At 41.1% G+C, this 12,171-nt stretch overlaps 2 protein-coding genes across 9 annotated transcripts in view; one reads left to right on the top strand and one right to left on the bottom strand.

Moving 5' to 3' along the window:
- aatkb (apoptosis-associated tyrosine kinase b) overlaps nucleotides 1-8,532 on the top strand; it is a 58,612-nt gene extending 50,080 nt beyond the window's left edge. For all 5 annotated transcript variants that reach the window (XM_044178745.1, XM_044178744.1, XM_044178746.1 and 2 more), the window contains 4 exons: nucleotides 326-3,884; nucleotides 4,264-4,393; nucleotides 4,534-4,740; nucleotides 5,926-8,532. In XM_044178745.1, coding sequence (XP_044034680.1) covers nucleotides 326-3,884; nucleotides 4,264-4,393; nucleotides 4,534-4,740; nucleotides 5,926-5,954 — 3,925 coding nt within the window. In that variant the 3' untranslated portion in view covers nucleotides 5,955-8,532. The remainder of the gene's footprint in view (nucleotides 1-325; nucleotides 3,885-4,263; nucleotides 4,394-4,533; nucleotides 4,741-5,925) is intronic.
- Nucleotides 8,533-9,136: 604 nt separating this feature from the next.
- baiap2b (BAR/IMD domain containing adaptor protein 2b) overlaps nucleotides 9,137-12,171 on the bottom strand; it is a 75,081-nt gene continuing 72,046 nt past the window's right edge. For 3 of the 4 annotated variants that reach the window (XM_044179518.1, XM_044179519.1, XM_044179520.1), the window contains one exon: nucleotides 9,137-11,947. In XM_044179518.1, coding sequence (XP_044035453.1) covers nucleotides 11,803-11,947 — 145 coding nt within the window. In that variant the 3' untranslated portion in view covers nucleotides 9,137-11,802. The remainder of the gene's footprint in view (nucleotides 11,948-12,171) is intronic. The other variant, XM_044179522.1, reaches the window with a different exon arrangement.

The following is a 12,171-nucleotide window of genomic DNA, read 5'->3' as shown; positions in this document are numbered from 1 at the left end:
CTTTAAAATATTTAACAGTCCATCAGGAGGACAAACACAGCAACACAATTAAATTCCTCCCAGGATGAGTGGATTCTCATTTCTTCTGCAGATTCTTTACAATGCTAATCCTGATGGTTTTGCTTCCCTGTATTGGGGTCTTTTTTCCAGTTGCCTCTTTTTTTAGCCCTGATTCAACTTAATTAATTCAATATTTGACTGGAATGGGGCACATCTCATGTATTGCACCACAGTTATCTGGTGTAATTGCATGTTCTCTTTCATATCTTGTGTATATGACAATATGTGTCTGTTTTTCAGTTTGTCTTATGCTTGGCCTCCTCAGGTATGAGGTGATGCAGTTCTGCTGGCTCCAGCCTGATCAGAGACCCAATGCAGAGGAAGTCCACTTGCTGCTTAGCTACCTGTGTGCCAAGGGCGCCAGCGAGGTTGAAGAGGACTTTGAGAGGCGATGGAACTCCCTGCGTCCCAATACTGGATTCAGCAGCAACCATGGTGCCTCGGCACTGTCACGAGACCACCCCTCATCAACCTCTTCCTCTTTCCCTCTCCTTGAGCAATTTTCAGCTGGTGATGGCTACCACTCAGAGTCCGGGGATGATATACTGACAGTCACTGAGACAAGCCACGGTCTGAACTTTGAGTACAAGTGGGAGCAAGCCAGGGCAGACCAGTCATATAGAGCCCCAGAGTCCTCTAGTACCCTGGGTCAGGTCAACCACCATTGTCAGGAAGCATTTTACCCACCTGGGGGCATTGTGGGAGGGTGCCCCATGGAGAGCCTCAGCCATGGAATTTCTCCATCTTACTACCAACCAAAACATCTACATGCTCCAGGCACACTTCCTGTCCTCAGTGCTCATAGCCCTTCAGTAAGCAGTGAATACTACATCCGCATTGAAGAGCCAGTAGACTGTAACACTGATCCGGACTATACCATGTGCTCCTACAGCCCAGACTACCAGGGCAGTAGTGGGAGCTTTCTGACTGGGAGTGCGGACTCAGGTGAGTGCATGACCTGCCCGTCACAGGCTAAGAACATGGGTCCCTATTGGTCAGCAGACATCCATAAGTCAGAAATGTACGACTCGAATGACTCAAGTCCTGCTATCTCCCTGACAATGGAGACCCTTTTAGGGCAAGTGTCAGATAGCAGCCCAGTACGACCTTGGGAGTCTAGTCACTATGTGTCCTATAAAGACAGAGATGGGGGTTACTACTATGAGCACTCACCCCCTTTGGGAATAGATCATTATTTGATTGGAGGTGAGCCCTCCACTGAGCATCATCGGGAAAGCTGGGGGTCAAGGAGCCTGCGTCAGGCCTTGGGTGAGTTGGAGAACCCACTAGGTATATCCCCCTCTGTAACCAGTCCACCTCAACAGGCCTACAGAGATACATACCTGGACACGAGTCAGACCTCCATCATAGGAAAAAACGTGACAGGGGGGTACTACGACATGATGGGATCCCTGAGGAAGACTATGCCCAGCCACACCAGGCACAACAGCCACTCTGTCAGTATTAACATGGAGACAGAAGGGGCACTCTTCATCGGGCACAGAGACAGTGATTCAGAGGAGGAAGAAGAGGATATATTTGTTGAGAGACACACCTGCAACACTTGGCCTTCAAAACACCGCCACAGCAGTGTGGGTCACCACAGACGGGCGAGCCACAGCTGCAGACAGGATGCTTACGTAGATTTCCACTACACAATGCCAAGTACAGACATTGAAGACTCCTGGCCAGAGGAGTATAGCCTGGCCTTCCACTCTCTACCAAAACCCATTGACTATCTTGAGCCCCACCAGGCCAAAGATAACAGTGCCTGCCTTAGTCTGAGTAAACATCACGCAATGGTGCCCTCAGACAACTGCAACGCCTATATTTACCTGTGCCATGAGGGCGAGACTCAGGTGCCAGCATCTGCAGAGTGCTGCCATTCGCACTTTGTTGACCCGCTTACAGGCTTGCTAGTCAGAAACAACAGCTATAGTCAGAGCCACAGTCACAGCAACTACATCAATGATAAGGTAATTGACATCCCAAGCAATGAGGAGATGATCAATCTATCACCGGCTCCAGGGGGTCCTGTTGTGGCCAAACCTGCCTTGATAAAGACTGAGGACAGTAGAGAGCAGTATGTTGACCTTACATTTGATGATACCTTATTCAAAGAGAAGAGGGAGGATGTAATCAAAGAAAATCCAATCATGCAAAAACCGACAGAGCCTAAAATAGAAGAGGTGACCCTGGTGACAATGATTAAAACCACTCCGCCTCCTGCTGACAACATGCATGTGATGGTGGCCCTCACAGATCCACCATCAGAGTTGAGTCACACTGGCGATAGCGGTGTTGATCGAGGAGGCTCCAGTGTGAGCCTTGCAGACATCCTCGACTGCAGTGACGATGACGAGGATGATGACATCACAGATGATATCACTGACGTTACCTCAGGCATCTTCGCTGATGAGTCCAGTGAGCTGAACGCGTCGCCTGCCTTCAAGTCGCTACAGAAGCAGGTAGGAACTCCTGATTCCATGGATTCAATGGATTTGCCATCTGCAGCCGGGTCTTGTGAAGGCTTCAGCCCTGCGTCCTCCCACCCTTCCAGCTCACCTAAAGCTATGGACAGTGGCTATGACACAGAAAATAATGAGAGCCCTGAGTTTGTACCCAAAGAGCCTCATGAACCCCGTGAACAACCTCTGGGAAAGCCTACCCTTGATACAAGCCTGGAGGAAGACAAGGTGCTGGAGGAGCATGGAGTAGAGGCTAAAGTAGTGCCTACAGAGGGTGAACCAGCATTGAGTGAAGATTTGGCCTTAGGAGCTTCACAGACAGGCGACCACATCCTTTTACCACTGAGCGATAAGACTCCATACAGAGACTCTGCCTACTTTTCAGACTATGAGAATGAAAGGCAGTCGAGGGATGAAGGGGAAGAACTGTCAGATAGAGTAAAAGATGAAGAAAATGTTGAAAAGGAACAGCCCATGGAAGAAAAGAGGGGTGAGAAAAGGAAGAATGAAGAAGAGGAAGAACTAAAGGACACTGTAGCGAACAAAGACATAAAACTTGAAATGATAGACATATTAGCAGGAGGAAGAGACTCCTCTTCTCCACCAGAAATGGAGGCATACTTGACAGAAGAGCGCGGCCAGGACGAGGAATCGGGGCTACCTCTGGAGCCCTCTGACACTGCTTCAATAGCAGAGGGTGGGCTGGACGAGTGGCCATCTCAGGAAGAGAGCTCATCCCTAGGAGACTGGGCAGCAGAGGTGGTGGGGGCCATGGAAGAAGCCCTTGGTGCCCTAAATGGAGATTGTACCTCCAACATCAAGGTAGAGGAGGAGGAAGCAGAAGACATGAAAAATTCTGTTCAAGATTTAGAAACAACAGAGGAGCCAGCTATCAAGACAATTCAAAACAGGCCATCAGGGATATCCGGTGAAATCCTGCACACTTTACCCAAAGATGAGGTGGCCTTGCAGCACACGGCAAACACCAGACGGTTTTCTTCTTCCTCTCCTCCACCTCCATCCACCCCTCCCCCTCTGCTTCCTGCAACAGAGGGCCGAGGATCTCCAGCTGATGGGGAAGAGGCAGATGAGGAGGACGGTGACACTGATGACAGCGACGAGTCGGATGAGGAGCTGCGAATCTATAGTGTGCAAGAACAGAGTGGAGGGGAGGAAAGCGAAGACGAGTGCCACCTAGTGCCCATTGTGGTGAGTGACAACAGCGAAGCCCACAAATTGCGCAGCCTCCTTAAGATACCAACCCTGCTTTCAACAGAGAACCTAGAAGAGGAGCTTGAACGCAAGAAGAAGACGGTGTCTTTTTTTGATGATGTCACCGTCTATCTGTTTGATCAGGTGAGTGTGATTATATTCGAAAGGTTTCATTTATTTATTTAGTATTTAAACCTGCATTAATCAATATTTTTGACATTAACATTAATTCAAGTTGGCATGTGGCTCAGTGTAATGTGAAAAGGTCACTCATAGTGCTAAAATCATGGAAAATGATCAATTATGCAGCTCTACAGAGCTTTTTAGCCTCTTTTAAACAACTACTTGTTTTCATTTTATGGCACATTTATTGTATGGTTCTGGGCCACTCCTAACCCCGGATAGGCAACAATTTATAACAACTGCCTGGTGGCAGTTTATGCAGCTTAAACTGACTCATCCAGGTGTGATAGGTCTAACAAGTACTTTATCATTTTCTTCTACTTAATGTCACTGCCACTAGGAAAGCCCAACTAAGGAGCTGGCTGAGCATGGCTTCCTTTTAGGAGCAGAAGGTCCGAGTTCACGGAGCAAATCCCAAGAAAGGGTCAATGCCTCAGATGACTCTTCAGATGGAAACATCTCAGAGGAGAGTAAGTACAAGAATATTTTTTTTAGTTTAAATATAGTGTTGATGTAAATAAAGAGCTGATCAGTCTGCTTGTTTTGGCATCAAGAAAACTCATTTAGTTACTAAATATCAATTCTTAAATATCTTATTGTCTGCTCTCAGGTGCAGGGTATGAGTGGGAGGACGACTTCCCCCTGCTCCCACTACCAACATCCTCAGTGGCATCTGACTCCCCTCCACCCCGCTCCATCCCCAAAGCTCCAGACCCCAAACCAGCCATACAGTACTCCCGCTTCACTGTCTCCCCCTCCAATGTGTCCCGTTTCTCCATCACTCACATCTCTGACTCTGATATGGACTCTGCAGGAGGTGGGTCACCTCCTAAATAACAACCCATCTTTCCTCATAGCAGACATGATTTTTTGATTAGGGATGAGATTTTACTGACATGATTTCCATGCACATAAAAATATCTAGTTCTCTGGGACTATGATGCAGATCAAATTTCGGATTTTTGTCACAGCTGTTTAGATTTTAAAATGGTTTATAGATCAAAGTTGCAGAGAAACTTGTGACTTAGTGGTCAAAGTTACTAAAACTGGGAAACATAGCAACAAGGTTAAGGTATCTCTTTTCATAGCAAACTTCAGGGACTGAAAGAAAGTTTGCAAAAAAACTAAGACAGCATTTAGATTGATTTTTGCAGATTAAAAGAACTCCACAACACTGTTCAACTGATTATGTCTCTTAGTTCATGAGTTGGATACCTTTTGTTGGCTGAATATTAAGTCATCATTAAAGACTGTGAGCACAAATCACAAAAAACATATTGAGCTGGTTTCCCAAACAGGGTATACATTAATCCAGGAGTAGGCCTTAATCTAGAGTAGTTAATTCTGGCTTTCTGAAACACTTTTTAAAACAAATTTGTATTAGCTACTTCTTGTTTCTGAAGTGCTGGACTAATTAAATTAGATTAAATTCAACTACCTGTGTAAGTCCTCATTAGTTAGAGTATTTGCTCACAGCACTGACATGAGGGTGCAATGAAACAGATAGTCAGATGACGTCCCCTGGATTTTCTCTAGACATGTGAAAATGTTTTAATCAAAATAACAATTATATATAATAACATTATTGGTGCTTGTTGCTCATATTTCAAATCTAAATAACAATATTATCTGTGAACATATTTCTGAACTTAAACTTGGCTCCTCTGAGGTTTAATCAAAGCCTTGATTCTTGGAGTAACTCTAATCTAAATCATGTATGGACATGTTTTAGCTAATATGGTATTAAAAGGCTACTTTAATCTTGTATTAGATTTAATCCCAGTCTGGGAAATTGGCCTGTTAAAGATGCAATTGTTGGCTACAACATAGTGCCACAGAATCAATTACAGTAAAATGTACCACACTAATGAGATGATAAACTTTCTTGCCAAATTTCATGGACATCTGCTAACATTTTGGTGGAGGAAGATGCCTAATAGTCTGTAAAGAGTACTTGTGTTCATTAATCCTCTCTGCCTCATTCTGCCTCTGTCTTTTGCAGGAAGCAGCGAGGATGGGGACAAAGAGTAACGAGCTGTGGATATTTACTGCCTCTCTGTGACAACAACTTGGCCTGCTAGCATGACTTCTGATTTATTTTTTAAAGTCAGGTTTTAGAAACACAAGACAGTGCCTCTTACCGCCTGTGGACACTTTTGTCTTACCACAATGTAGGACTGACCTAAGCTGTTTAGAATACTGAAGAGTATGGTTAATATATAAAATTTACAGAATATTAATATATACTGTATGTATGATGTAAAGAATATATGAAAGCAGGGGAAACTTGTATGTTGAATTCTGCATATTTTTTGGATCAAAGAGACAAAATGGAAGGACAGACCTTTGGAAAGCATCACATTTGCGACATCTTTCACTTCTTAATTTATAATGGGAAGCATTCATGAGAGTGTTGAACCACCTTGACTCATAGAAATAGGAACTGTTGCAAACTGTCACTGAGTAAAAGACGACGTCAACTTTTTGGCTTTTCAACAAAGGATCAGCACTTTGAACAAGACTGTACAGCTCCACAGACTTTGTACTTTTTAAGAAACTGCTTTACTTGTCTTAATGAATATCAACGCGAATCTTTGAGGTATCACAAGTAATATAATGTTAATATTTGGGTTCATTCAGAGACAAAGGACATGCTAGCGTTAAAGAAGGAAGCAAAGGGAATTTTAATGGGTCATGTCTGGTTACAGAATGTTTTTTTGTGGAAACAGCTGATCGAACCTGGACAACCTGATATTCTGTGACTATTTTTTTCCCTTCTTTTTTTTGTATCAGGACCACTACTGTACTGTTTTACATAAATATGTGGCTCATTCTCTCTACCAAATTGAGTGCCAGCACCACCATCACAACCAACCCCTCTTTGTTGTAAACATCAGGCACAACATTGTCATTATAGTGACAAGAAGTAAAGGAAGTAATTTCTGATTTAACTCTTATTAAAGGTTTAACAGATTTTTCAAATATAGCAATGCATGGTTTCAAGTAACTAGAAAATAGTAGCTATAAGAATTTATTGCTTAGAGACAAAAAGGGGACAGTTTTTTGTTTTCTCTTTCAGAGTAGAGACAGGCACACGTGGTCATGAAAATTAATTTTCATGTTACAGGTCCAAAACAAATTGGCAGCAAGAGGAGTTTTTCAGGATTTGGACTGCTACATCAAGACACTAGTTCGCTAATAATGACACGGGCCAATCGGGTGGGCGATATGGATGAAATCTTCATCACAGCATATGTAATATCATATTGCGATAATGGTATACATCTTCATATAGTATTTTTTCTGAACTTCAGTTAAGAAACAGTTAATAGATAAAATGTCTAATTTGAAGTTAAATACCTGACAAATCAACATTCTTCATCAAATTGATGCAAAGATCCAGTAAATCCACTTGGCAGAAAGCAACAATGCTCATTGATTTGCAACAACATTCACAATGGCCTAGTACAACCAGAGATAGATACCTTGGCAGAAACATTTTTTTATCATCAGTATGTATCATCATATTGCCCAACTCTACAGGCCAATATATCAAAATACATGCCTGCACAGCGAGGTTAGTCTGAACAAACGTGCTTTTGCGTATGAAAATCAGCACATTATACATCCAGTGTTTCTCAGCTTCTGCCCATATCTACCATGTTATCTGTTTGTAAGAGAAATGAGAACATCTGCCTGACTTTACTATTACTGTCACTTGCTGTATATTGGCTACACTGAGCTTGTTTGGAGCAGTTTTGAACATGATTCTGGTATTAGAAGCTGAACTGTTGATGCTTTTCAGATTCGAAAGAAAAAAGTTTGTTCTAACTCATAATTTGGGTTATTTACATATAAAACAGGAAGACAAATCTGAGCACCACAACAGTAACAGAATGTGATTTTATAACACTTAAAAGCTTGGATAAAATATTTCAAAATGGAGACTTGTTGAGCGATGTTGCTTTTAGGTGGGGCAGATCAATTCAGTGTTAAGTTATTTGTCTGATCAGCTGGTTGAAGGGAGATAGAGGGCTGATGTCATGATCATGAAATATTCCAATGCTTTGCTTTCTGTGTGCTTAAATGTAAGGAAGTGAAATGGGAGGTGTGGTTGATGAGTTGTTGGTTTGGCTGTCGGCTCTGAAGCCTCAAAGAAGCAGGATGGCACCTTTCAAAACACCCTATGATCAACATGTAGTGTCTTCTAAGCTTTTGTTTGCCTTCCAATGCTTTAATATTCTGTAACAGTTTAGCATAGAACCATCTAGACAGCTGTCCGTAATATTTTTGTATCTTGACAAAAATACTTTTAAGAGTACTGTACCTGTGAAGGAGGGAAGGTTAAACAAGTATGTCTCTTATGTTTATGGTTGCCAAAGAGATGTTGTGTTGTGGTCCAGGGGCAACAGTTGGTGTTGTTTTTACCCCAAAATGGAGACAGAGAGGAGGAACATTCCAGCAGCTTTGGCCTGGTTGTAAAAAACATGCAGGTAAAGCTTTGGTTTGGGATACTGTCAGTAACATGTGCCCCCACACTGACCTGGTCACATCATTACTTTCTGTACCTTCTATCAAATATAAATAAAGTCTGTTTTACACATCTTAAGATATCTCTTGACTGTTTGTTAATTATTCTGTGTTCACATGAGGAGAGAACAGGATTCACTCTGGCATCATTGCTTTATTTGGTATAATTTTGTCTCTTAAATCGTTTACAGATGGAGATTTGAGGAAAAGGAATTACAAATATAAACTGAAAATTCAATGTGGAGAAATCTCTGTTTTTGTTTGTTTCTAGGTCTAGGCTTACGCTGGGATCAGACTACACAATATTAGATCGATAATGGCCTGACCTGACAGACACGGGGTGCTGGAAACAAAAACTGCTTGTTTTATCCTGTGTAGTGTGTCATCTGCATTTGGGACGGCTCAGGGTATCTCAGGTTGTCAGGTGGCACAGTCAAGTCGGTCCCTAGCACCTCCTTCTTGATCACCCACATACCTATGTATTGCATGATGCAAGTCGCTAAAGACAGCAACCTATGACTGGGGGTACAAAGCGTTTATCTTAGCGTATATCATGTCTGTCAGTAACAGCAAGAAGTTTGGACTCTGATCACCTGATCTGACACAGTGGCTACAAAAACTACAAAAATATCATGTAGTCTGATCCCAGCATTACAGTATATACAAGACATACAGAAACAATATGGGTAAATACTTGATTGTTTATTCTCAAAATTAAATTGAAAAACAGACACTGTTTGCCATCAAATCACATAATGATACAGGTTTGACTGTCAGTCATCATATTTGTATTGTATTAGTCTTCATGTATCACAACAGAGCTACACTGACACAGGTTTTATCAGTTTGAATACCACATTTTGGACTTAAGCTGATATCTGATATTTTACCAGTAACTACACCCAGGCTGAAAGCTCCGTTTGCACTGCCATCTAGTGGTTGTTACATGCTCTCTGGTACCTCTACAGTACAGTGTTTCACAATGAACAATTCTGCAATGCTATATTACAGTTGAGTGTGGTCACAAGTATAAAAGATCACAGTTGGCCACACCCAGCTATGATGATGGTGTGGTCTGAAGTTAACATACTTTCAACCCATAGGAGGTCAGTAAAGCAATGCATTTCCTACATATAAGATTTTGAGTGCAGTTGCTCTTTAAAATATCCTGTACCTAATGTGAGTACTAACTGTATACAAGAAGAAACTGATTATTATGAGGTGAATTCCCTTTCACATTTAGAAAAGGCACATTTCACTGAAACTATGTACTGTCTTGTCTGCAAAACAAGTTGTGAAACTTTGAAGAGAAAGTTCGCAACCGTTTTGTAACATTGAAAGCATTACACTGCTAACATTTTAAATATGAAGCACATATTTCAGACATTCAAATCTTGCTTTTAAATGTTCAAAATCAGTTTTAAAATCAGTGTACATTTTTTAAATTTACTTTCATCCTCTCAAATCTTAGTCTTAATTTTATGAATTGTGAAGCGGAATTCACCTCAGTTCTTTTCACTAAAGGTTACTCTGATGAAATTCATCAGTAAATTTAATAACTCATATAATCCTCACCTCCATCAGATTAACAGGAGGCAAAATTAAAGAGTAGGTTCACTCAAATTATGAAAAAACAGTGTCTGATTTACCTCTAGTGGTATCTAACCATCAAGATGTTGTCCAGGTTTTAAGCTATACACCTCTAAGATTCCTGTCTCCACCCCCAGCATAATTAAGGATATGGTTTTTCATTTGTGGTGCTCACATCATTGAAACATTCCATAAAAAAATTCAACAACATCGTCTCTCTACAGAAACAGTGTCCCTGTAACTCTGGATTATCCACAGACAACAGTTTTAATAGGGACTATTTCTTCAGAAGACAGTAGTCTTTTAAACTCCATTTATCTCCACTGTGTTAGGGTGGAGGCAGAAATCTAAGAGACACATGCATCTCAAAAGACAAATAGAACCTAAACTATCTGCATGGCGAAATACCACTAGAGGTAATTGAAAAAAAAATTTTTTTTGTAATTTGAACACACCCTTTAACCATTAAATTTTTAACGAAAGGCCAATATCAGCTCAGTCTAACTAATAATAACCTATATCAGTGTATCCCTGATTGCTTGTCTCTCAACATCACAGTCTCCAGTTGTCTTAAACATGACAGAAGACAATATGCAATCACAAAGTTTTTCGTATAATTAATTTTGTATTATTGAATATTTCTGTTGAAAATGTTGCTTTAAGAAGATCTTACAAACTGCCTGTACACAATATTAATCAAACATCAAATCAATGAAATCTGAAAACCAGTACATTATTACTGTAGGTACACCTGCAGTGCTGCTAATATTACAGAATATAAGATTTCCTGTGAGTATATAATTAGTTGAAGATACAGTACTAGTAGTGTGCTTATCAGTTTTGATGCTATTACTCAGCACAAATGTATTCCAGATACTGTTGATTTTTCTGGCTAGTCTATTTTCTCTGGTGTGTTTCAGTAAATCTTTTCTCTCCATCATCTGCTGAAACATCTGACTTGTCGTACTTTAGATTATCCATCTTGGTTCAGACAAATTACAGACTTGTTTTCTGGGATTTTGCAACAGTGTTCGAGGCAGCACCAACACAAGATGGTATGGTATGGCTTGCCCTGTGAGAAGGCAGTATTAACAGGTGAGGCTAAAAGGTGAAACACCTGAAAAGATGTATAGCTTACCAACATTAAAGCCCTTTTGTTGACAAGGCAGGGGGAGGAAGCTGTATTTTAAAAGGACAGAGATGTCGTCAGGCGACTTCTCAGACCGTCTGCAGATCGTTTGAGTCTACATGAGGAGCCAGTCATCAGTCTTTAGGTAATGATACGATGTAAGAGGCAATAATTCAGGCTTTGAAAATGAACCAAGAATCCAAGTGAGCCACGCAGGCAAACATCTATTCTTATTTCACACCACATGCTCCTTGTATGTTTTGAAAGTGAAATGGGTAAAACAACTCCACTTCTGTCCATCACTATTACCCAAAAATGTGAGCACATGCCTTTACAGAAATACAACTCTGTGGAAAACAACCAAGAGCAAAGCCTGGTTTATAAATTCTCCTGGCTTTCAATCTGCTTTCCATGCTAGAAGATCAAATATAAATCAGTTCTAGCTTATATTTACATTACATTATCTCTCAACTAATATAGAGATTACTGTAAATGTGAATTGTTGTGATTTAGTTCATTTACTGGTTATTTAATTCTTATTATATAGTAGCACTACTGTAATACTGTGGTTGAATCAGAGCTTTATATCTGAGGGGATCCACCTACAGCTGGTTTAAACTGAGGGAGACCTCAGTAGTCCCCCGGGGGAGTTGAGGCCTTCTCCAAGGAGTCATAGTGAGCTTCATCAAGCTGGTCATCTTCAACTTCATCCTCATCATCAGAAAGGGGCGGATTGGGTGGGGCCTCAACAGCTGGCTCGTTGGGTGGATCATAACTGGGAGGAAGAAAGGCAAAAAACATACAGTGAAAAAACATGTAGTTTCTTTTTTATTTGATAAAATGTAATGCAAAGCATGCATAAAACTGCAAATAGTGTCAGAAAAGGTCAGAGAGAGCACAGGATAAAACACTTCTTTTTCAGCAACAGTGCAGTTATAGTTAAATAAAAGTCTGATGAGTCATGCAAAACAAAAAGGAGTGAAAGTTGAGCATGATGCT

Source organism: Siniperca chuatsi, linkage group LG20, assembly GCF_020085105.1.
Source record: "Siniperca chuatsi isolate FFG_IHB_CAS linkage group LG20, ASM2008510v1, whole genome shotgun sequence".
Lineage (NCBI taxonomy): Eukaryota > Metazoa > Chordata > Actinopteri > Centrarchiformes > Sinipercidae > Siniperca > Siniperca chuatsi.
The sequence above is the reverse complement of the archived record's forward strand: the minus strand, read 5'-3'. Positions and strand labels throughout refer to the sequence as shown.